Below are 26,077 nucleotides of genomic sequence, written 5' to 3'. Positions count from 1 at the left end.
ATGTGTTTGCATTGGCCCTTAGGAGAAAAACCAGAATTCTCAGATTGGCCTCTACCTCACCCTTGGCTCCATCTCTATCCTCATTTTCAGTATTTTTGTCTTAATCTCTTTCTGTTCCAATCACACTCCTTCCCAATTCATCCAATCTGTTGTACTGTCTTAACACCTATACAAAAACTCTCCTCTGCCCATTCTACTGCCCATACTCCCAGTCCTTCATCCCCCCTGCCAGCCCAAGCAACTGCTCTTCATCCTTCTGCTCTCAGCAAAAATGGCACATGCACACAGAAATCAACAACTAGGTGAGGACTGATAGAAAGATGTTGGGAGTTCAGAGCTGATAGCCAAGAAAGAATTCTTTTTTTTTTTAAGATAGATTTATTTATTTATTTATTTATTTATTTATTTATTTATTTATTTATTTATTATAGACATAGAGAGAGAGAGAGGCAGAGACACAGGAGGAGGGAGAAGCAGGCTCCATGCTGGGGGCCCGACGTGGGACTCGATCCCGGGACTCCCGGATCGCATCCTGGGCCAAAGGCAGGCGCCAAACTGCTGAGCCACCCAGGGATCCCCCCAAGAAAGAATTCTTAAGACATATTTGGTGCAAAAGGTGGTTTTATTAAAACACATGGACTGAACCTGTGGGCAGAAAGAGCGGTACTGGGGTCATAAGGAGTGACTGATTATATACTTTCAAATTGGGAAAGGGTTAGGGATAGTGAAAGTCTCTAAGGAATTTTGGAAGGAAGTTTTCTAGGACCTTGAGGGAGCTAGCTATTGTTAGGAAATTGTAATTTATTCCTGCCCAATAAAACCTTAGTCATGAGACCCTGCAGATGTATATTGGTGGGTCATATGCTTGGGAGATGATTGCCAACTTGTATCTGAGGGGGTAGAGATAAAGGAAGTTTCCAAAGGAATTTTTATATGTTAAAGTAGACTTACAGGATCCTGGAGGTTGTGCTAAGATTTTGCCTTAGTTTCCCACATCAAGGCTCTCAACATAAGCACTCACAGTATCATGTTCCTCTTCTTAATTCAATCTATAATTCTGTATCTATATAATGAAGTGGATGTCAATTGTCCCCTTCCTGGACCCTGCCAGTCTCTAAGTTCCAAGAAGGAAGACATGTTATCTGTTTGACTCATTATTTGTTTCAAGTGACTAGCTCAATGCCCAGGAGATAGTAAACATTTGTGAAGGAAGGGAAAGAGAGAAAGTGGTAAGACAGAGGAGAGAGACCTACGGTGGAGAAGGGGAGGGCAGGGAAGAGGGGGAGGAATTGAAAGGAGGAAAGAAGGACAGGGAGAGAGGGTATGAGGGAAGGGAAGAAACAGTACGAGATGTTGGCCTTGTCTCAGGTTACTTCCTGAAGCTGGCCACCTCCTTAAAGTAGCTATATTTGAGAGTAATGTTGTAATTAAAGATTTGGAGCTCTAGATGTAGATGACACTTGACTTTTTTTTTTTTTTTTTTAGATTTTATTTATTTATTTGACAGATCAAGCACTAGCAGGGCAACAGCAGAAGCAGAGGGAGGAGCAGTCTCCCCTTGAGCAGTGAGCCGGATGCGGCCCATCCCAGGACCCTGGGGTCGTCACCTGAGCGGAAGGCAAATGCTTAACGACTGAGCCACCCAGGAGCCCTTGACACCCGGCTTTAAGAACCACTCAACTTTGCAGCCTGAGGCAAGTTACTTCTCTCCACTTCACTTTGCCTATCTGCAAAACGGGGCTGATGGGTTATTCGAAGCTTAAATGAAATAATGGCTGCGTGGCCTTTGGAACGTCTGGCGGTGGTCAGCACACAATATTAACCTCTGCTATTGACACTTACTAATATCACAATTATCTGCTCCAGGCTTGGCCTGTGCAGCCCCCACTCCGAGGGGCCCGCCGCTCACTTCGCTCACCGCTCTCCCATTGGCTGAGACTCGGCAGCGCTTCCGCCAATCAGGTTCCAGATGAGCAGGCCGACAGGACGGAGCCAATGGGAGCGAGGGTTATAGTCTCCTGGATACGGTGGTAACCACGGACGCTTTGCGGGGCCCGCGGCCCGGGACCCGGCGCTAACTGCTGCGGACGCGGGGCGCGGCGGAGAGAAGCACAGCCCATGGCGCAGGGCCGGGAGCGAGAGGAGAACACCTACGCCACCGTCGGCGCTTCCCTGTCCGTGAGGTGCGGCGGCTAGCGCCCGGCCACTCACTTGAATCTCCCAGGAAGTTCCTTCTGACCGAATCTCCTCCCATTCTTTAGCCCCGCTCTCCCGGAAACGTGAACCTCTTCTCCTCTACCCCAACCAGCGGTCCTGCAAACCCTCTCTCTGTGTGATGTGACCGGTCTCCGTTCCCCGTCCCCTTATTCAGGGACCACATCTCCAGCTGTTTCCGCCCCATCCCACCCCTCCCCCCTCCACACCCCTCCTCCCCCTTCCTCCTTCCCCACATTTCTGGGACCCTACCCCACTCTCGCTCATCGAGGGTTGCTCGCCTTTCTCTCTCTCTCTCTCTCTGTTTTTAATTTTTTTAAATTTTATTTATTTATTTATTTATGAGACACACACACACACATACAGAAAGACAGAGACACAGAGAAGCAGGCTCTATGCAGGGAGCCTGACGTGGGACTCGATCTCGAGACTCCAGGATCACGCCCTGGGCTGAAGGCGGCGCTAAACCGCCGAGCCACCTGGGCTGCCCTCTCTTTCTCTTTTTAAAAGATTTTTATTTATTTATTCACGAGAGACACAGAGAGAGTGAGAGGGAGAGAAAGAAGCAGGCTCCCTGCAGGGAGCCTGAAGTGGGACTGGATCCCAGGTCTCCAGGATCCTGGGCTGCAGGCGGCGCTAAGCCGCTGAGCCACCCGGGCTGCCCTCCTCCTCTCTTCATTTCTGCCTTCTCTTTCTGGCTCAGTATTCGGTTCTCCCCTGACCTTTCGTACATACCCCACCCCCACCCCCACCCTGCCATCCCGGCCTTGTTATCTTTGGTGATTTTTTTCCCCTCTAAGTTAGGGCCGTCAGTCTCTTCCTTCTAACTACTACCCACCAACTATGGAGTTCTTTGCATTTTTACTAGTCTTTGACGAGCATAAAGAGCTCACAGATACAAGGTGGTATTTCTTTGCTTCCACATTTTAGAGTTTCATACAGTATCTTCCACTCGCCCCAGCTGTGCTCTCCAGTCTCTTAAAATTCTTTCACCAAACTAATGTCCTTCTCTTGCCTTCCCTACCATCTTTAAGCATATATTTAATATTTAAAGTAGAATCAGACTCTCCTTCCGAAGCATATACCCACCTCACATTCTTTTCTTAAAAAATGTTTCTTTTGTGTTCTAACCTTTTCATTCATGTCAATTTAATTCCATTTATTTTGTTTTTTTATTATTTTTTATTTTTTAAAGATTTTTATTTATTTATTCATGAGAGACACACAGAGAGAGGTAGAGACATAGGCAGAGGGGGAAGCTGGCTCCCTGTAGGGAGCTGGATGCCAGGACCCGGGGATCACAACCTGAGCCAAAGGCAGATGCTCAACCACTGAGCCACGCAGGTGCCTCAATTCCATTTATTTTCTGCGTTTATCTGTATTATTAGATCTAAAGTGCAGCTATACACACTTCATCTTGATAAACAGTTTTCCTACTTGGCTCACAACCACAAAGCAGGCTGCCCAATTCGAAGTTGTTTTTAAAGCTTATTTTTAAAATCAAAACTAAAGATAATAGAACGGCCCAGGATACACCCTGTTTTCTATTAGGTCAAGCTCTTTTCTCCCTCTGTTGTTTTTACTTTTCCAAGTATTCAAGACCCCAGAAATCCTTCTGAGACTTTCTCAGGTTTGATCAGAGGATTTGCTTCACTGAAAAAGTTCTCTGAAGTAGGCTTTTAATACCTGAGACTAGGGACGCCTGGGTGGCTCAGCAGTTTAGCTCCTGGTGTGATCCTGGAGTCCCGGGATTGAGTCCCACATCAGGCTCCCTGCATGGAGCCTGCTTCTCCCTCTGCCCATGTCTACCTCTCTTGCTGTGTCTCTCATGAATAAACAAAATCTTAAAAAAAAAAAAAAGACCTAAGACAAAAAGTGGTCTCGTAGCCAGCATAGGAGTTATTTTATCTTAGAGATTGTTTTGGGCAGAAAGGGGGTGAAAATAGAATTGATATGTTTCAAATATATTTTTTGTTTGCCCTTTGATGCCTTTTTGTTTGCTTTGTTTTTTTAAAAAAATTGAAATGTATTATATTGATGATGACATATTTTTTCCCCAAGATGGGTCCAAGGATACCCTAAGCAGAATGTTCATTTTATCAACGACAGCACCATTTGCTACCCTTGTGGGAATTTTGTAATATTTATTAATATTGAAACCAAGAAAAAGACTGTACTCCAGTGTATGAATGGAGTTGTGGGCGTCGTGGCAACTAACATTCCTTGTGAAGTTGTGGCTTTCTCTGATCGGAGGCTAAGACCTCTCATCTACATTTACAACTTTCCTGGATTGACCAGAAGGACCAAATTAAAAGGTAACCTGCAAGATCCTTCGTCTGCCATAACTGAAGGTTTTTTTATGTGACCAAATCTAGTTCTTATAAATGAAGGATTTTTTTGTTTGCTTTTCATAATACACATTTTAAAAGAAGGAATTAGTCTGATCAAAGAGAATTTAATTAAGTGGGTACAGCCTTGCTACTCCAAGTGCGTGGTCTGTTTACCTTCAACATTGGCCTCACCTAGGATGTCTTATATATGCAGAAGTGCCTCCCATCCCAGACCTACTGAATTAGAATCTGCATTTTAACAAGATTCCCCAGTTGATTCATAAGTACATTAAATTTGGGAAGCACTGGGCTAGAACACTATTGTAGCACTAAATGCAGTTTGAAACCTTTTTCAAAACATTTTTTTTCTTTTCTGATGATTTATTGAAAATTCAAGTAAATTGATGTCATACAAGTTCTAAAGTCTCTGAGCCTCAATTTCCTTAGGTGTGGGGAAATAGTAGTAGGTACTGTTAAGGCTGTAGTGATAATAAATGAAATTATATATACATATTATATCAATTATATATGTAGCAGCAGGACATATATAATTGATATATCAATATGACACACACACATACACATACATAATATGTCAATCAGTGTTACCCACCATTTATTATTATTGACTTACTCATAGATACAGCTGACCAACAATGGGCTGCTGTACATTTGGAGTTTCCATCCAATGATTCCTTCATTTAACACATCATGGATAGAAAGCTCAGAAGAGCTTGAGATTGGTCTTAGTTTTTTAGCCTTGTGGGTCAAATACGTCTTTGGGTTAAGCCAGGGAGTTTGACTATGATTTATAACATTTTATTTGTGGGGAAATTTGTGTTCTCAACAAATTAAAACAACTTTTAAAGCATTACCCATTCATACACTTGTTACTGTCCATATGGGCTATAATTACTCTTCATCTTTAAAATTTCCCCAGCCTGTTTATTTGACTAAAGCCCTGTCCAAGCAATTAAAAATTAATCTAAACTGGTAACCAATATTTATATTAAATAATGAAACTCTAAAGGCATTCACAATAAAATGATATCCTTGATAATTCATCAAGGATACTTGTTACCACAATTATTTAATATAAACCTGGAATTTCTAGCCAATGCAATAAAATATGAAACACAAAACGTATAGCTATGGAAAAGGAGATTATGGGTAATGCAACAGTCTACTAGGACTAATAAAAGAATGCTCAAGGGATGCCTGGGTGGCTCAGCCGTTGAGTGTGTGCCTTTGGCCCAGGGCGTGATCCTGGGGTCCTGGGATCGAGTCCCACATCAGGCTCCCTCCATGGAAGCTGCTTCTCTCTCTGGCCTATCTCTCTACCTCTCTCTCTGTCTCTCTGTTTTTCATGAATAAACAAATAAAATCTTTAAAAACAAACAAACAAACAAACAAACAAAAACGATGTTTGAACCAAGATGAGGTTTTTCTGCTTATCAAGGTCACAATTTTTTAAAACTGATAACTGCTAGGCAGAGTGAAATGAAATTGGAGCACACTTTCTTGCTGAAAGTGTAAATTCTTTTTCTTCCAAGTTCTTATTTAAAGTCAAGTTAATAAACTTTAATTTAACTTGTATACAGTGTAGTAGTGGTTTCAGGAGTAGAATTCAGTGATTCATCACTTACATATAACACCCAGTGCTCTTTAATGCCCATCACCCATTTAGCCCATCCCTCCAAGGTGGGAATAATTGATACAAACTTCTGGGAAGTAAATATTACCATACTTGACCCAGTTAAACTCAGTTGAGGGACCAGAATTCAATTTTAAGTGAATCAGAAATATAGTTATAGTCGTTCCAAGAATTGAAAGAGATTAAATAAAGGGCCAGCTGTGGCCCAAGGTACAGAGATCTGGAATAAGTTGAAATGATTACAACACCCCAAAGTATTTAAAGTTGTTTGAATAACTTTTCTAATTAAAATATTTCACCTACTTATGGAATATGTTAGTTTTTAGGTGATTTCAAATCGCACTGGCACATACATGGTCCAGTACACTTCGTTTTTTTTGTTGTTGTTGTTGCTTGTATTAAAGATTTTACTTATTTATTAGTGAGAGATAGAGATACAGGCAGAGGGAAAAACAGGCTCCCTACCGAAAGCCTGATGCAAGACTTGATCCCAGGACTCCAAGATCATGACTTGAGCCAAAGGCAGATGCTCAGCCACTGAGCCACCCAAGCACCCAGTCAGTACACCTAGTTTTGATTGAAGTCTAGAGGCAGTGACCTAATGCTCTTAATTCACCTTAATATCTTTACTTTCTTTTTTAAAAAGTAATCTCTATGCCCAATATGGGGCTTAAACCCACAATCAGAGGTCAAGAATCACATGCTCTGGGGGCGCCTGGGTGGCTCAGTGGTTGAGCATCTGCCTTTGGCTCTGGTTGTAATCCCGGGATCCTGGGATTGAGTCCCACATTAGGCTTCTTGCAGGGAACCTGCTTCTCCCGCTGCGATGTCTCTGCCTCTTCCTGTGTGTCTCTCATGAATAAATAAATAAAATCTTAAAAAAAAAAAAAAAAAAAGAATCACATGCTCTACTGATTGAGCCAGTGAAGGGCCCCAACCCTAATGTCTTTTAAAAAAGAATCTTAACTTTGATTCTTTAACTCCTAACTTTCTTTTTTTTTTTTTTAAGAAGAATGTTAGAGGACTAACATCGCCTGATTTTTTTTTTAAGGTTTTATTTATTTATGATAGTCACAGAGAGAGAGGGGCAGAGACACAGGCAGAGGGAGAAGCAGGCTCCACGCCAGGGAGCCTGACGCGGGACTCGATCCTGAGACTCCAGGATCGTGCCCTGGGCCAAAGGCAGGCGCTAAACAGGATCGTGCCCTGGGCCAAAGGCAGGCGCTAAACCGTTGCACCACCCAGTGATCCCTGCTCCTAATTTTCTGTTCACAGTTTTAGAATTAGGAGATCTGTTATACCAAGAGCTAAGTGCTTTTGAATTATGTGAAAATCATTAGATAAGGGAAATAAACTCTAAGACTAGTTAATCTGAACATGATCATTAAATCCTTGTAATGGATTTTATATTTTAGGCAATGTTCTTCTGGACTATACTTTACTTTCATTCAGTTACTGTGGCACCTACCTGGCTAGTTATTCCTCTCTCCCAGAATTTGAACTGGCCATTTGGTAAGTTACAGCATGCTGCAGAATTCCTTTCATTGGATTACATTTTAATCTTATCTTTTTGGATTGTAAAAATGATATGAATGTGAAAAATCTGAAACAAGGTAAAAAAATGGAAGGAATAGAAGTCCTGATTATAAGGTTTAATATAGTTGCTATTTTTAGGCATAAAATTTGGCAGGGCAAAAGCTATATGAGAGCAAAACTATCATCTTTTGTTTAATGTGTTATAGTGTTTCCTTTGATAAATAAAGTTTCATCTTTTTTCAAATAAATGGTAGCTTTGAGTTGTTTACTTATTTTCCAGTAATGAATAAATTTCCAATAAATGAATAAATAATTAATTATTCATTAATTAATGAATAAATTACGATGTTCTGCATATTAGGGCTCAGTTTGAAGTAATTGTTTTTGGAGACATTAAAATAGTTACATGTTCAGAGAGTGGAACATTGCACCACGTTTGCCAGCTGTATAGGAAATACCTGTGGCTAAGGTACTCCCTTAGAAATATTCCTAAGAAACAATTGTGGTCTTTGCTAGGTCACTTCATGGGGCCAACTTCAAAGCTGTACTGACTCCTCCATGCATAATATAAACTCCTTCAGGGGGTAGTTTTTCTTGTAAGGGGAAGTACAAACTGTTCATGCAGTTTCTTTTCTTTTAAATAGTTTATGCAGTTTCTTTTTCAGAAAATAACTTTATTGCAGTATAATTGACATATTAAGAACTGCTCATATATAAAGAATATCATTTGATAAGTTTTGACTTGTATACACACCCATGAAACCATAACCATAATCAAGATAATAAATAGATGTCACTCCAAAAGTTTCCTTGTGCCCGTTTCTGATCCTTCCTTATTGCCCTTCCATACCCACCCTTAAACCATCCCTGTCCAACCCCTTGGCCCCTGCCTCCAAGCAGCCACTGATGTGTTTTCTATAACTGTCGATTTGTTTGCATTTTCTAGAATTTTATGTACAGAGTCATCCATTATGGATTTTTTTGGTCTGTCTTTCATGCAGCACAATTATTTTTTACATGCAGCATAATTATTTTGAAATTCTCTTTTGCTGCTGTATGTATCAATAGTTATTCCTTTCTATTCCATGAAATGAATATACCACAGTTTGTTTATCCACTCACCTATTGATGGATAGATTAGTTTGCTGGGGCTGCTGTTAACAAAGTACCACAAACTGAATGGCTAAACCAACAGAAATTTATTGTCTCACAATTCTGGAGGCTAGAAGTCTAAGATCAAGGTGTAAGCAGTCTTGGTTTCTTCCAAGGGCTGTGAGGGAGAATCTATTCTAGGCCTTTCTTGTCTTGTGAATAACTATATTCATGTTCACATGGTATTCTCCTTGTATATGGATCAGTCTCCAAATTTCCCCTTTCCTTTTTATAAGGATACTCATCCTACAGGAGTAGGACCACACTAAATGACCTCATTTAACTTAGTAAAGACCCTATTTCCAAATACAGTCACATTCTGAAGTACTGAGGGTTAGGACATCAACATATGAAGTTGAGGGAGACACAGTTCAACCTACACAATACCTAAGGATGAATAGAAACCAATCTGTGAAGAGGGTAAGGAAGAGGATTCTAAGCAGAGGAAAGGCATGTGCAAAGGCCATGAGATCAGAGAAAATATGGCAGGCTTGAGGATTGGAGAGATCATAACAATGGCAACCAGAGATTAGCCATGAGAGGCAAGTCTAGGGGGTCAGTCTGAGGCCAGCTCATGAGCAGCCTTATGACTAAGTGACCATGTAGTTTATCATCCAAGTCAGGACACTTTTGAGAGTGAGAGGGGATATTTTTAATAATTAATTCAGACAGATACTCACCTTATGCCTAAGCCATGCTATTAGGCACATCCTTTATCCTAAAGGTGATGGGAGGCTATTAAAGGGTTATAAGCAGGGATGCAACGACATGAGCAGATCTACAGGCAAGAAGCCTCCTTCTATCCATATCATGGAAAGTATATTGGAGGGAAATAGGCATGAACATGAATCAGGCTTCAGTGATCCAGAGGAGAGGTGACTGTGACATGGTGGAAATAAGGACAGAGGGAAGGAGAGATTGGGGAGGTATTTAGGAGGCAGCACCATGGCACTGGGTGACTGACAATATTGGGTGTGGTGCTGAGGGAGACAGACAGTCAAGGGTTATACCCAGAGTTGTGACTTGAACAACTTGTGGTCATTATTGCACAACTCAGAAAGGTGTGGAGGGCACAGGTGGAGGGAAGTTAAAAGAGGCAATGGGGGAAGACAAGTTGGGATAAGCTGAGGTGAAGGTGCCTGAGGTAAATGAGATAACTAGTTGAGGGAGCTAAGAAGACAAGTTTCTTTCATGTAGAGGAGTCTGGCTATGAGCCACCAATGGTTGGAATAGTGGTTCCCTGGTGTCGTGGGCCAGTCTGCCTCTATCTTGTTGCTCTTGGAGCATTGCCCTCATCTCTAGTCTAAAGTGCAGTACTACTGCCCATATATTTTGAGGAACCAGTGGGAAGGGAAGGTCACAAACCTTTCTTAGAAGTTGCACACACCACTGCCACTTAGATCCCACGGACCAGTTTAGTCACAAGCCATGTGGAGCTACAAGGGAGGCTGGGAAATGCAGTGATCACTGTGGGTGACCATGTGGCTGGCTAAAAACCAGGAGTTCTGTTACTCAGAGAAAGAAATGGAGAAGAGATGTTGGGGGACACAATGCCTCTGCCACAGATATACAGGACTGGAGCTCAGGAGAGAGCTGAAGACAAACATTTGGGAGTTGCTAAATCAAAGTGGTATTCAAAATACTAGAATTTAAAAATCCAAACAAACAAAATGCTGCAAGTGGATAAGAACACTTAAAGAGGAACCTAGGGCAGAACCTAGAGGAGCACCAGTAAAAGGATCTGAAAGAGAAAGAGAAACCTCATAGGAAACACAGAAGGATCAGTTATGGAAGGAGGAAGGACACTGGGCATGGAGGGTTCCAGAATATACTTCATCCGGGGTTCCTTAGAAACCAAAGCCTGAGGTAACCGCTCCTGAGCCACTTCTTTGAAAGGGAGTGCAACCCCAGAAGGAAGTGGGTGGAGGTGGGAAAGGGGAAGGAACAAAGAAAGAGGAGAGCCAGGATGAGGGCTCATTAATTTATGAGCCAGCACTTGGTCCCAATTGCAATTGACTGATTGCTCAGTCTCACAGGTAGTCTTTTGAGAGGCTGAATGAACTACTTTGAACATGGACAGTCCTTGGGCGTGACAGACCCTGGGCTGAGAAGAGGAGAGGAAGAGATGAAAGTTTAACCACTGATTCCTGTTATCCCGTCAATCAGGGTTCACTGCACAAAGTGTTAACTGCCACATTTTCAGATTTATTTAGACCTCCTGCATGTCATTTCCAGGGGCCCAGGGGAGCCTCTGGGCCTGTGGAGCAGGCATGAGCTGAGGCACAGGGGGCGTTGTGCCTACATAAGTTTGGTCAAAGCCTGCACAGTTGGACAGCCACTGAGTCTGCTAGTCAGAACAGGTGATCAAGCTCCAGACAGGGGGAAGCTGGGAAGCCTGAGATGTCTCCTAAGAGGCATGTGACAGAGATACCAAGAGTCACTTCAGAAGGTAGGTATTTAGCAGTGTCAAATCCTGCAGAGGTTAAGTTATACAAAAACTGAGAACTTCCTGTTTGATACAGGATGAAGGTGGATATTCATGGGTCTTGGAGAGAGCTGAGTCAGTGGAATGGTTTTGACAGTGCAGATATCCAGGCATGAGAGTGGGAGTGAGAAAGAGGAGGCAGTGAGTTTAGAACAACTCACTCAAGGAGTTTGCCTCAAAGAGTAGGGGATAGGAGGAGAGACATGGAAGAGTGAGATTGAGGAAAGGCTTTTTTAAAGATGGTACAGATGAACACTTAAGGAAGGAGTCATGAGAAACAAAGAGTCTGAAGATATAGAAGAGAAGGAATAATGGATAAACTAATGTTTCTAAGGATACAAGACTAATGACCTAATGCACAGATGGTGAAATTAGCCTTAGGTCAGAGGAAAGACATGCCTTCCCCTGCAATAGGAGAGAAGAAAAGAATGATGCAGATCCAGACAGGTTGCTATGCTTGACAGCAGAAAATTGAGGGAAGTGGGGGGGGGGGGCGGATTCCCAGGTATCTTTTTCATGGAAGTCTTTTCACTGAGAGGAAGAGAGAGCTGGAGTGGTTAGAGGCTTCAGGAGAGGGGAAAATATTAAAAATGGCTGCTTTAGAGAATGGAGAGAGAACAGACCAGAGAAACACAGCAGGATTAGGGGTTGTATTGAGGGTCCAGTGGGGTAGTAACCACAAAATTATGTCATGGACACACATAGTCCTATGATCTTTATCCCTATGTCCGTAGCAGCCTGGGCTTTCAGTTGTATCCATCCAGGGTTGATGGTTTGACCAGGCATCTGAAGCAGAAAGTCCAAAGATCCAGGGAACCCATGATACCAGTAATAGAATGGCTGACATGAAGGACTGGACATTTGTGATAGAGGTGGAAGGAAGTGAGAGCACAAGGGTGCCAAAAGGCAGAGCGAACTTGGTATATATTAATTCCAGTTTCCCAGTCTCAAGTCTGAAAGGAATGCTGGCTCCTGGAGGAGGAATTAGCTAATTTATTTTTTTCCTCCCATTTCATCTAGCAAAAGACTTTACCCATGGTAAGGATTCGGGATATTCTCTCAAATGGGTAAATGAATGAAATATTTTAAAGCACTGGTACTTTGATTTTAAGGGCACCTGGGTGACTCTTGGGTTAGGAGTCTGACTCTTGGTTTCAGCTCAGGTCATGAGATTGAACCCCATGTCAGGCTCTGCACAGAGTATGGAGTCTGCTTGTGATTCTCCCTCTTCCTCTGCCCTTGTTCACACAGTCTCTAAAAATAAATAAATAAATAAATAAATAAATAAATAAATAAATAAATAAATAAATAAAATTAAAAAGTACTAGTACTATGATTTTTAGAACTCAGTAAATGATTAATTGGTATCAATGTGTATAGTACATGCAGATTAATAGGGATTATTCATATTTAGCATATTGAAACTTAGACAATTGTTTTTCAGCAAGTGTGATGATATATTCCACTTTCTAGGTTTGGATGAGTTAAACTCAAATTTAACAAGGAGGATAAAATAGCCTTGATAGCAAATGAGAGAGTAATGTCTTTAAAACACATAGTTATTTTGCTTAGAAGGGTACAGTATAATGATAAGCATAGTTATTTGATATTAATATCATGGATTAAATAAATTGTATCACGAATTAAGGCTCAAATTTATGTGAATTGTTTTCAAATAATTAGATAAATGTTCTCAAGATGTGAAATTCAAATGAATTATTTTTTTACAAAACACAATTACCCTCTAAGGAACTGGGAATCAAGTGTCATTTTGTGCAAGAAGTCACAACCTGGTACGGATGTAAGCCAGATGACCTTTAACCCTATGAACTGGCACCAGCTGTGCTTATCAAGTCCAAGTGCAGTGACTGTGTGGACCATTGAAAGAAGTAACCAGGAGCATTATCTCAAAGCAAAGTAAGAGATTTAGTGACTACACAGCCAAGTAGTGGTCTTAGTTTGCATTCATGTAATGTGATTGCATCAATTTGATGAATTAACTGGCTTTATATGCACATATTAAACATCTTAAGTTATAACATCTTTCTACGTAGCTAATTACCTTGGAGTGATTGCTTGCATTTTGAAAGGATTCTTTATGACTTGATTTCTCAATGAATTTCTTTTAAATATCAGTCTTCCTTGAGCTTTTCCCAACATGGTCTAATTTACCAGAATTTGATTTGCTCTTAGTATTTCAAAACATGCTTATTTATAAAAAGGATGGTTATGAATTTTTTGCTCCTATTACTTTGATGCCTAACTAGAACATAAAAAATAAGAAACTTTTAGATATGTAAAACATATAGATTTTGCCTTCAGACACATAATCTACAAACAGAAGGGCAGTCCATATAGTGAGGTCATGAGTTACCTGTTTAAATAGAACTAGGTCAAAAAGAAATTTTATGACCAATGTCCTGGTAATTAATGATAATGGTGCCTTTGTTAAGGAGAGTTCAAATGCTCAAGGTGCATCTGAATGGACTATTCTCAGTATATTCCCCAAAGTCAAAGACTAAGTTGATATTGGACATGTGTATCCTTGAAATTGAAATTTTTGAAAAGTTGCCTTCTTAAGAAAAATGTAATGTCTAAATGCAGATCCCTAAAGAAAGATACCTCTTTCCGTTCAGTACTCCTTGTGTCTCGATTTCATTTTTATAAGAACTGAATGAATAGTCAAATCTGTCTCTAGGCAGAGATGTTCATAAATGAGTAATGTCTCTATCAAATTCTTACCAGGTGGGCAGTAATTTATCCCAGCATTCTCCTTTTGCTTGCTTTGAATATTCTCTTCTAGTTCTGAATGTTCAGTTGTGATTTTTCTATAAGCAAATAAAGTGAGAGACAAGGTGAGTGGATTGTCCTGGTTCAGAAAGCAAGCAGGATTAGAAAACACTCAAGTCTTATATTTGACTAGTAGATACTGTTTTTACATGATAATTTTTCAAAATTATTTATCATGCATAAAACATAACAAAGGACATTTTGAATTTAATGTATAAAGCCATGAATTCTTCACACACCCCTTTTTAACCATATTATGGGTTAAAAAGACATAGGGTAGATTTGAAAATGAATTCTTGATATTAGAGATTGCGAAGGTAGCTACATATACAGATGGTCCTTGACTTAGATTAGTTCCACTTAAGATTTTTCGACTTTAGGATGATGCCAAAGTGAAACACATTTAGTAGAAACTGTATTTCAAACTTTGGATTTTTGGCCTTTGCCCAGGCTAAAGATATGTGGTCCTATACTCTCCTGTGATGCTAAGCAGTGGCAGCTGCAGTTTCCAGTCAGCCACATGATCATGAGGATAATCAGCCTATCCTCTGATAACCATTCTGTACCCTTACAACAAATCTTGTTTTTTACCTTCATTATAGTATTCAATAAATTACTTGAGATATACACCACTTTATTTTAAAATGTATTGGCTCTGTGTTAGATGATTGGGGCCAACTGTAAGTTGGCAACTAATGTAGTTTGCCCAACTAATGTAAGTGTTCTGAGCTTACTTACAGTAGGTGAAGCTAAACTATGAAGTTCAGTAGATTAGGAGTATTAAATGCATTTTGACTTAAGGTATTTTCAACTTATGATGGGTTTATTGGAACATAGCTCCATCATAAATTGAGGAAGATCTATATGTTTATTTTGAATCATATTGATTTTTATTTGAATTAATTGCCAACATTTAATAGTTGAGAGATTTCTCATAAATATCCAGATTATGATAATCTCTTGAAATTTTGAAACCAGAATTCTCAACAAACCCTCTTGGCTGGAATTGAATGACACCTACTCCCTTTAGGAGGGAACACACTTTCCCATTTGCCACAGTCCCCTGCGACTTGGCTGCAGCTCATTTGCCCAGCTGCTGCTCATTTGCCCAGTCCCACCAGTGTTCAAATGTATATAATTCCCACTTTAGATATTAACTTTGAAAATTTTTTGAAAACTCCTGCATATTAATTTATAACTACATTATTTTTCTTTTGTGACATATATTCTTAAATCTACTACTTGGTGTGTATCTGGTTTGTTTGCTTGTTTGTTTTTTACACGTTACAATACCTCCTCACCTTGTTTATCACTAATGTATAGTGGTTATATCAGTGGCCAGTCTTTGTTAATCTCTTTATTCTGACTTCTCTTTTTTTCTGAAGGTCAGTAAAACTACCTATGGAAGATGGCTCATTTTTTAATGAAACAGATGTCATTTTCCCCACCTCATTGGCCAAGGATCTTATCTATGGACCTATACTCCCGCTGTCAGCCATTGCTGGGCTAGTAGGAGAGGAGGCAGAAACTTTCAGGGTAATTACCTGGCACCTCTTCCTGTTTGCTTATTTGATTCTCATAGTCATCCCATGAGACATGCAGGACAGAGAGGATCATCCTGGTTTTCAATACAGATTGGCCTTGGAGACTACAAGAAATGAAGGCTCTGGAGTTTCCAGTTTAGTTGACTGGGAAGATAGTACTGATAACAGGAACAAGGAGCCCAGACCTGATTTCAGTTTTGGACATATTGGATTTGGGGTACTGGGAAGACATCCAGCAATAGACACCAGGTGGAAACTGGGCAAGCGGAACTATTACTAGGATAGAGAAGGTAGGGCTGGAGACACTGATATCAGAGTCATTACCACAGGGAGGTTAGTGAAGCACTGGAGTGGGGGGAAGGATGATAGAGGAGAGAGGGTATCAGGGAAGAGAGCCAGAGAGGAAACTGATTTGTCAAGATCAGGAATTAGAAAAAGACTCTGACAAGGGACACAGAAGTAGGAACAAATCCAAGCGAGAAGATCAAGGCCCTGGAAAATAGTGGAAGAAAACTTCAAAAGGGAGTTTGTTAACAGCTACACACTCATTCATTCACATGAGTGAATCAAGCTCCTTCTATGTAAGGCAGTGGGATCATATGATCACCAACCAGGCATAATCCCTACCCTTAGAGCTTACATTCTATCAGGGAGACAGCAACAACAACAAAAGTAGGGAAATACATTAAATAATTGAAAAATGCAATAATTATTATAATGGGATAAATAGGAGGGGGATGGAAGTGAGGAAGAGATTAACATATGCTGGTCAAGGAAGGCCACTGGGAAGACAACACTCATCCTGAGATTTGAAGGACAAGGAGGCTCAAGTGGTACAAACAGGGTCAAGAGTGTTCAGGCAAGGGTGCTGTATGTGCAAAGGCCCTGTGGGAAAGAAGATAAATCAGTGTTTTTGAAGAAAGAAAATCTGTGGTGGCTGCAACACAGTAAATGAGGAGAGTGGGGTGCAGGTGCAGGTCAAGGGATAGGCAGGGAGCAGAGACAGCACATGAGTGAAGATGAGGAGCTTGATTCTGCTAAGCCTCTGGAATTTATAGTGTGCTAATGTTTGTGTTAAAGCTCTAGGCCAAGGATAAAGGAAGTAGTAGCTCCCAAATGTTTTTGACCAGAGAATTAAGCTATAGATGTTAAAAATAATTTAATATGGTAATTGGTTTATTAAAAGTCTCTGGGAAGCAAGAGAAAAGGTTGTGTATGCTCTTAGTATCTCCTCTAAAGGATGATTATTCATTTTTTAAATACAGAAGATGACCAATTCCTTTTAATAGCACAAATCCTAACCTGAGAAATACAACCACACTCAGCCACAATGGGGCAGCAAAGTAAATACAAATGATCAGCCATCAGGCTTTACAGCTTGAAAAAAAAGTTTCTATGTTTAGTATTTGCTGCGTAGGAACTCATATTTTCAACTCTCTGGAATCTTTTCTTCTGTAGCAAATTTCTGTAGGAGCACTCATCTTTCACATTTTGCATCAACAGGATGAACCCTACATAAAATACGTAAAATTCGGGCATCTCTCTTTGTCATTTCAGAAATGCTGTAAAATGCCTTCTTTACTTGAATGTGGAGTCATCATTTTTTAAAATGCTCATAATAAACAGAAATCTTTTTTTCTTAGGACTTGTATACTCAGTGCATTTTAACCTTTTTCTGAAAACAAATTTAACACTAAAGTTCTACATTTTAAAGTCACACGGGGAATGTTAATAAAGCCATATGCTTTACATTTATACTAGAAATTAATTTTTCCAATATTTATTTTTTCATCTGATAGATAAGTAAGGTGAGAAAAATTACTAAAACAGTAATTAATGTCTGTACAATGGGTGAAAGCATAACCAAAAATAGATCTCAAAGGTCTTGATTCTATTCCTTCATTTGAATGACATTTCTTGTGACCTGGGTACCAACCAATGGCAAAGAAATTAGTAATGAACTGATCTATATGAGTCTTATAAATTGACAAGCTATGGACTTTTATAAAATTACAAACAATAAATACTCCCATTATGTCTCTTATAGGTAACACTATAAAGGCACATTATAGGCCTCTAAATAGGCCGGCATCACATTACACAACTTATTTAAGGCCTGAGAAACAGTATCCAGCAGTCAAAGGGGAGCAATCAAAGGCAGATGTTATCTGGGCAGAAATTGGATCCAAGATAATGAATTTTATCTCAAGTGTCCAATGTTCTTTTTCCATCTACCTTTTTTTTTTTTTAACAGAAGTCACTAAATAGGAATTCAGCTTGTAAACTGAACTATGCTGAAACATATTTAGATGCTTACATTTTCTAAAGCAATATTAAGTTCAGTTTTTCATGTTCAGTCTTCAAGTGATCAAAATGTTTGATTTATGACTCCAGAGAGATGAACAATGAGGTGGTGCTAACAAATATTTTTAAACACTACTGGCACGTTTTACATTTAAAATTTTTAGAATTTTTAGAATTAAAAATTACGGTTTCTGCTCACATAATCCATATAGTATTACATTCATTTTTATTATTTTTAATTTTTTACAAAGATTTTATTTATTTATTCATGAGAGATACCAAGAGGGAGGCAGAGACACAGACAGAGAGAGAAGCAGAGAGAGAGAAGCAGGCTCCACGGAAGGAGCCCAACGAAGGACTCTATCCTGGGCCTCCAGGATCACGCCCTGGGCCAAAGGCAGGCGCCAAACTGCCGAGCCACCTAGGTGTCCCCTTACATTCATTTTTAAATGGCACAAAACATATTTATTGATGAAAGAGAGTAATAGAAAGATAAGCCCAGGTTTATCTTAAAGTAATAAAAGTCACACACAGTACTAGTTTAACATAATAAAGCCAGAAAATTTAAAGTTTTAAATCTTCACCATCTGTTGCATACACATAGATCCGCTGGTGTGAGAACCAGATGTATGTGTTTTTTTTAAAGATTTTTGAGCCCATTGCCATAACAGGTAAGAATCTGTCACTTTGTGATAGATAGCCTAAGGTTAGATGTCATCAATACAACCCAAGAAACTTTTAAATAATGGTGATTAAATAATGGCATTCAGTGAATAAACTCTTCCCTGTGAGTCAAATCTCAATTAGCACAAAAATGTCATCAATCAGCAGCAGTTTAATCCTTTCAGGTGGTTTTACCCCCACCTTTTGGCCCATAGGGTGGCCAGATTATTAATCAAGTATTTATTTTCTAACAATCCAAGGCTATCAGGGCCTGAAATAGATCAATCATTGACCAAAGTCAATATGTCCTTTTAAAGAATCATCATGGTGACTTTTGCTATGTATGATTTTTGCCTTAATCATATTTCCTGGTCCATTCTAAATGATAATTCTCTCTTCATACTTCCTTCACTCCACCAAGAGGAACCAAGTGCTTTCTTATCATCAGTGCTCCCCTAATATTTAAACACCACTCTGCTATAACTTCCCATGTTTTCTGATTCTGATATTGGTTGATAAGTCTTCTTCCCTCAACAAATGACCATCCTATTGAGAAGAAGGATCCCTTGGGACCTGGCACAATACCTGGTATATAACCAGCATCTGATAAATATTTGTTTAAACATCAATTACATAACAAAGTTAGGTCTGTTGAGAATCTAGTAGAAATAGTTACTTTGATAGTACCACACCTGCTTTACCTTGAACAAACCAGTCCTAATTAAAAGGACAGTACATAATACATTATTCAAATAATTGAGTAATTATCAGAAGGGTGGCTTACATATATTGAGGTTGTTTTTGTTGTTGTTGTTGTTGTTTGTTTTTTAGATTTTTATTTATTTGAGAGACAAAGACAGAGATAGTGAGAAAGGAGGAGAGGGAGAAACAAGCTCCCAGCTGAACAGGGAGTCAAATGTGGGCCTCTCTCTCAGGACCCTGAGGTCATGACCTGAGCTAAAGGCAGATCCCCAACTGATTGAGCCACCCAGGAGTCCCTATTTACTGTTTTAATGGAAAAATAACTATATAGGTTTATGGTATTCCCCAACTGTGGAACCTCTTCCAGCTTCTGCTTTCTTTTTCTCCACAGTGCTTTTCAACATATAATATTCTAGATATTTAACTTCTTAACTTATTTTTATTCTGTATCCCCTCACCAGGACGTTAGCCCTGTGAGGCCAGGGATTGTTTTGTCTATTTTGTTCACTGCTACATCCCTATGCCTAGAACAGTACCTGGAATGTCTTAATAAGCATCCAATAAATATTTGTCAGATGAATGAAAAGGTGAATGAAAGAATGAAATAAACATGGAGTCCTCAAGGAATTTAAAAATCCTATTAATTTGGCCAATAGCTTATTAAAAAATGTTTTCTGTTCCAATAGGTGTAACAATCCTAAAGAAAACAAAAGTATTGTGTTATAACTAATGCAATTCTAATTAATGCTATAGCATAACACAAAGCACAGGTAGTACTAAATGTTACATCCTCAAATAAATAAGTGTGTAAACTAGTATGTTTAATTTGTTTAAATAGAAAAGAAGGAGTACTGTTATGACAGTATCCTGAATGCCACATTTTAATCAATGCTGAGGGGGAAGCATATGCCCTAAAAAGCTGCCACAGCTGCCTTGACCCCCAGGAAGGAGAGTAGGTAGGCCTTTACTTATAAGGAGACCTGCCCCATGCTGGTAAAGATAGCTCTCCCCTGCCAGACATGAGTATTTAAGGCTGCAGGGGCCATACCACTGAGGTATTACCATCTAAGGCAGAGATCAACAAGCCATGACAAGTGTTGTTTGGCTCCAAGCTAAGAATGTTCTCTTACACTTTTTAAAGGGATGTTTAAAAAAATAATAGGGATACGAGACAGAGACCTATGAGTCCATAAAGCCTAAATATTCACTGTCTCTTCCTTTACAAGAAAAGTTTGCCTTATATCCTTGTCCATGTTATTTTTACTCCCCAAAGCCAACTTTTCCTTTAGGAACATTCCATAGATTTTGTAAATTCTCTTTGAGTTTTCCATGGTATCAAAATCACATAGGATATTTCATGAACCAAATTAGAGAGGCCTCTAGAACCAGTCAAGTGTCCTCTTCTCACTTCCCATAAAAGCTAACTAAGCAAAAGATCTAGGCCAACCTCTCCTTAGCCACTCCAGGAAAATCATACCCGTCCTCCACTGCAGAATCAGGAGGATGAAGGTTGATGAAAGATTTCCTCAAAAAGAGTGATTTTTAGCTAGATAATGACTTTCTTAGATTCAAGATATCAAAGAAGTCTACCAAGCAACAGTGTAGAAGTTACTACTCAAAATTTTCATGAAAACCTGTAACACTAGAACTCCAAATGTGCTGGCAAGACCATCTTATATATTCTTACTGAATTAAAATATAGACAAATGGAGCAAGGAAGGATAAGTTCACTTAGCTCTTGGCAAATGGCAGGACCAATGAATGTAAGCCTATATTCATGTTTCTTTCTGGAAGTTTTTTTTTTTAAAGATTTTATTTATTCATGAGAGACACACACACAGATAGGCAGAGACACAGGCAGAGGGAGAAGCAGGCTCCACGCAGGGAGCCCGACGTGGGACTTGATCCCAGGTCTCCAGGATCATGCCCTGGGTAGAAAACGGCCCTAAACCTCTGAGCCATCTGGGCCGCCCTCTTTCTGGAAGTTATTTATTGGGTATTTCTCTGGCTCTTAAGCCATGAATGCTCTCTTAACACAAAGTTTTTCATCTTTCCCTAAAGCCTAAAGATGATCTATATCCTTCGCTTCACCCATCTATACATTGCTGGACTCCAACAAGTGACCTATATGTTGGCTGTGAAGAAGGTCATCTTTTAATGATTAATGGAGAAACTTTGAAAGTGACTGTACTTAAGATAGAAGACACAGTAGCAAAGGGTGAGAAACTGCTTTATTTCATTATTCCCAGAAATATAGCCATTGGTGATGGTTTTACACTTGAAGATAGATGTTTGTTCCCTATTTTGGGGAACATCTTTGATTCTTTTCTTTTATCCCATAGTTCCCAGGTCCCGTGGGTGTTCCTCATAGCTAGTGTTTATTGACTAGTCTATGCTCTAGGCATTCTGCTATATTCCACATGATATATTTCCTGTAACCCTTCAAACACTTTATAAAGAGATACATTTTCATTGCCATGAGACAGATGAAAAAATGGAAGCATTGGTTCCCAAGCTCACATAACTAATAAATTGTGGAGTTGACACCTGAACCCAGGCAATAGGACTTCAAATCCAAGTTCTTAGCTGTATCCTTTCCTATATATATGCCTGTTCTGTTTAATTTAAGCAAATTATGCCCTTTCCTGCCCTCTACTCTCTCAAGGCCTTCTTTCACATTGACCTCTTTTAAGTTTAACTGCCATCTTGAAAATTACGTTTGTGTTCCTTGTATAGAATTTCTAAGAGAATGTGATCTATTCTTAGATCTTCTGTCCATTCCTGGTCCCATCAACTGTGGCCAGGATTGGGCTTTAGTCACAGAAGCTAATGTCCACTCATTAGGGGCTAGGTGTAGACCTTTTGAAAAGGGAGCCTCACCAGTACCAGCTCCCCAATCTGTCCAATGTACTCTGCATTCCAGTTTGTCTTAGTATTTCACATCTTGATTTCTGCAGCAACCTTAGCACTCACTTCATTGACCTTAACCAACAGCTAACCCAAACCAGGTGTCTCATCCCTGCCAAACTGTCCTTCTTAAAGACCACTTCAACATGCAATTCAAGGACTCTTCTGCCTTGGTTCCAAGCCCTTTCTGATCTGATCCTACCTGCTCCACTGACATTATTTCCTTCTACCCACCAGGATGAGTTTTCTGATCTAGCCAGTCATTTCTTCTTGTCATTTCACAAACCTGTCTCCTAGCTCACTCCTTTGCCAATATACTCTCTGAATCCATAAGTTTCCAGCTAAATACCACCTCCTACAAGTTTCCCCCAGGGCAGTGCCTCTCATCTATTCCTGCTCCTATTTCTCTGGTTCAGACATCATTGAGGCCATTAAGTTTGACTTTTCCTGCTCCAGCCCTGCCTTCCTTTTACTGTCCCTCTACCCTCCAGGTTAAGTTTTCTCTAATCTAGAATCCACAGTACCATCCCAAAGCTCTCTAAAAGGTAAACCTCTTTTGTAGCCTGCCTTCCCAGTTCCTGCTCCTCCCGCACAAGCCTTAGAGAAGTTCTCATTGTTCCTGTGCTGTCTCCAAATTCTACCTGCTGGCATTTGTAGTTATCTTTGTCTAGGCTGTCCTTCTCCTCCTTGTTTACCTAGTGAGATCATCCTCTGTGGAGCCTTCCCTGTCTCCACCACAACCTTAGGGATTCTATCAGACTCACTCCCTTGTTAGAAGCTCATCCTGTGCTTTTACAATGTCCTGTGTGCATGTCTGTCTTTCCCATCAGGTATCAATTTTCTGAAGTCAGGAACTGTGTTTTACTCATCATTTGGCTCCAAAGTTTAACACCTGTATGTGTTTGTAAAATGAATTCTAAAGCAATGTTTCTCATGTCCAAACTGCTGTCACATCTGTAATGTTATACACAATTTAGGACTTAATCATGTATAATCTTATATTGTTTACTATTTCCTTCCTGTATACTATTCCTAATAATTTTCATAGTATAGTATACATACTTTCATATAAATATTTGTCTAACATCTACAATGTGGAAGACACTAAGCAAGGTGCCTCAGAGGTGACATAAATGGCAAATATATTATCTTATAATTTCCACCCTTGAGGGATTTATATTTTATTAAAGAGAATTAAACAAATAGATAATTATAGCCAGATAGATTAGATAATTTCATTAAAGAGAAACTTAACAAAGTGCTATGGGAATTCAAATGAGGGAAACAGGCCAAGTTAAGTCATTTTGAAGGTTGCATTTGAAATGGGCCTTGCAGGATGGGTTCACAGATAGATGAGCGTAGATGGAGTTTTGGGCAATGATTATCTGTGGACAAGAAAAACTGGGGAGGATTGAGATACAAGAAATGGACCAGTCTGTCTGGAGCATTGAGTGTTACATGGGGCTAGTGGGGAACAAAGGGACATATATATCATGTCTGACCTTGAATGTCCAGCTAAGGTACTTCTACTTAATTCAGCTGACAGTGGACAGACATCAAAAACTCCTGAATGGGGATGTACCCCAACTGGAATTGTCCATGGGGATATTAATTTAGTCATCATCCAAAAAAGGATGATACTAGAAACAGGTACCAAAAGCATCAGGCACCTAGACTAGGCCTTGAGTGATAAGAACCTGGACTCTAGTGGTATTTGTATTGGAAAAGAAGGAACTGTTGGGAGGTGAATAAGTCTTTGAAGGAAAGAACAGTATGCTTCTTATCATGTGACAAAATGCCAAGCACGTAGTATATAGTAAACAAATAATTTGATGAATGCTCTCTTAGTTTTTGATCATATAGTTCTCATGGTTTGTCTACATAAAAGATAATTTACTTTTGTTCTTTTCCCCCATGGACAATATTTTATTCATAACAATTATTCTTATAGAATATTTTTTCTTTTTACTTTTTTAATCTACTTTATTTACTGAAGTTTGAATTTACATACCATAAAATGTACAAATCTTAAGTATGCAGCTTGATAATAAATTAGGTTTGGGTTTATTTCTTTTTTCCTGTCATCTTAAAATCTCTGACAATGCTTTTCTAAAATAAGAAAATATATTTGCTATATAATTCTACAATGTTAGTTCCACACATCTGATGATACAGAACTTTAAAAAGAAACTCATGTGATTTACATTAGTAATCAATGCTGAGCAGCTTTTATTATTCATTGTTTGGAAGGCATCATACCACATATTCTGATAGGAAGTTGATTTTTAGAAAGGATTACAAAAAAATGAATAGTCCTAGGAAAGCAAATGAGATTAATTACTTTATATTGCACTTTTAGTTATGTGCCACCTGTTTTATCTTGTTTTTCTTTTCCAAAAGAGAGAAGAAACCTTATCAGTCCAGTCACCATGGCATATCAGAAGGGAGGCGTGCTGATTTCTGGAATTGTAATTATTTTTTTCTTCAAAATTAATTGTTGTCAAGAATATATACAATTTCAAAAAAAAGAATATATACAATTTCCATTTGCTGCTACTTACTATTATGAGTCATAATTTGGGATGTCAGGTTCTATCAGATTATTAACTAAAATTGTTTCCTTTTTAAAAAATAAATAAATAATAAAAATAAAATTGTTTCCTTTTTGGATGCTATTAAGAAACTTTTTATATGAAAATTTTTCAAATGTATATGAAAGTAGAGACAACAGTGTAATGGGCTGCCATATATCTAGACTATTGCAAATAATCAAAAATAGAATTAAAAACTCCAGGCCTAGGGTGCCCGGGTGGCTGTCAGTTAAGCATCTGCCTTCAGTTTAGGTAATGATCTCAGGATCTTGGGATTGAGTCTCACATCAGGCTTTCTGCTTAGTGAGGAATCTGCTTCTCCCTCTCCCTCTCCCTCTGTGCTCTCTCTCTCTTTCTCTCAAATAAATAAATTAAATCATTACAAAAATAAAAACTACAAGCCCCCTAGAACACCTAATATCTGTCACCCAACTTAATGCCTTTTTGTATACTAAATACATTAGGTTGTCAGACACAAATGGAACCTTTTGTCTAAGCTTCAGCCTAGCTTCTTGTACATGTCATTTAGCTTACATGTATTATACTATTATTGTTCATATTAGAATTAGCATTAATGGACTTCATTATTTGGCACTTACTTTGTGCCAGGCACCATGCTACGTCCTTTGCTTGTATTATCCTATTGGTTCTCATAATGATGCTATCAAGTAGGAACTATTAATAACCTCCTTATACAAAGGAAGGAGCCAAGCCTTACAGCATTGGTAGCCAGTAAATGGAGTTGCTAAGGCTTGAACCCAGGTGTGTCAAACTCCAAAGTCTTTGCTCTCATTTATTAGAGTATACAGCCTCAGTTAAGTATGAAAAGGGGTCAGACTGCAGTGCTTTTCACAGTGTTGGAATCAGTGCTAAAGTTCAGAGCTGACTTACACTAAAATATGAGATCTACAGGTAGATGGCCCAAGACCACTATTAGCTTTGTCTCTTCCATTGCCACAGATCGCATTCCCAGGACCCTGAGAGCAGTTAGGCCGTGATGACAAGAGATGTAGCTCCATCAATGAGAAGCAATCTTGAGCTCATAAACCTACATTCACCTGGTGATCCATTCCCCTCTCCTGCAGACTTGCAACAGACTATTATCCTTGCACCCCCTCCCAGTGCTCCACTTCCTACATTTAGCCTGCATTAATGAACTTTTATGACTCTTGTCCTTCTCAAGACCGCCCTAGGCATTTTTTACT

At 39.4% G+C, this 26,077-nt stretch overlaps 1 protein-coding gene across 1 annotated transcript in view; it reads left to right on the top strand.

The window, feature by feature from the left end:
• Window positions 1-2,118: 2,118 nt before the first annotated feature.
• Window positions 2,119-26,077, top strand: part of CFAP43 (cilia and flagella associated protein 43) — a 111,605-nt gene continuing 87,646 nt past the window's right edge. The window contains exons 1-7 of the mRNA XM_055300310.1: window positions 2,119-2,183; window positions 4,276-4,529; window positions 7,614-7,710; window positions 13,121-13,288; window positions 15,547-15,697; window positions 21,436-21,592; window positions 24,682-24,749. Coding sequence (XP_055156285.1) covers window positions 2,119-2,183; window positions 4,276-4,529; window positions 7,614-7,710; window positions 13,121-13,288; window positions 15,547-15,697; window positions 21,436-21,592; window positions 24,682-24,749 — 960 coding nt within the window. The remainder of the gene's footprint in view (window positions 2,184-4,275; window positions 4,530-7,613; window positions 7,711-13,120; window positions 13,289-15,546; window positions 15,698-21,435; window positions 21,593-24,681; window positions 24,750-26,077) is intronic.

The sequence above is a fragment of the Nyctereutes procyonoides genome, unplaced genomic scaffold (genome assembly GCF_905146905.1).
Source record: "Nyctereutes procyonoides isolate TBG_1078 unplaced genomic scaffold, NYPRO_anot_genome, whole genome shotgun sequence".
Classification (NCBI taxonomy): Eukaryota; Metazoa; Chordata; class Mammalia; order Carnivora; family Canidae; genus Nyctereutes; species Nyctereutes procyonoides.
The sequence above is the reverse complement of the archived record's forward strand: the minus strand, read 5'-3'. Positions and strand labels throughout refer to the sequence as shown.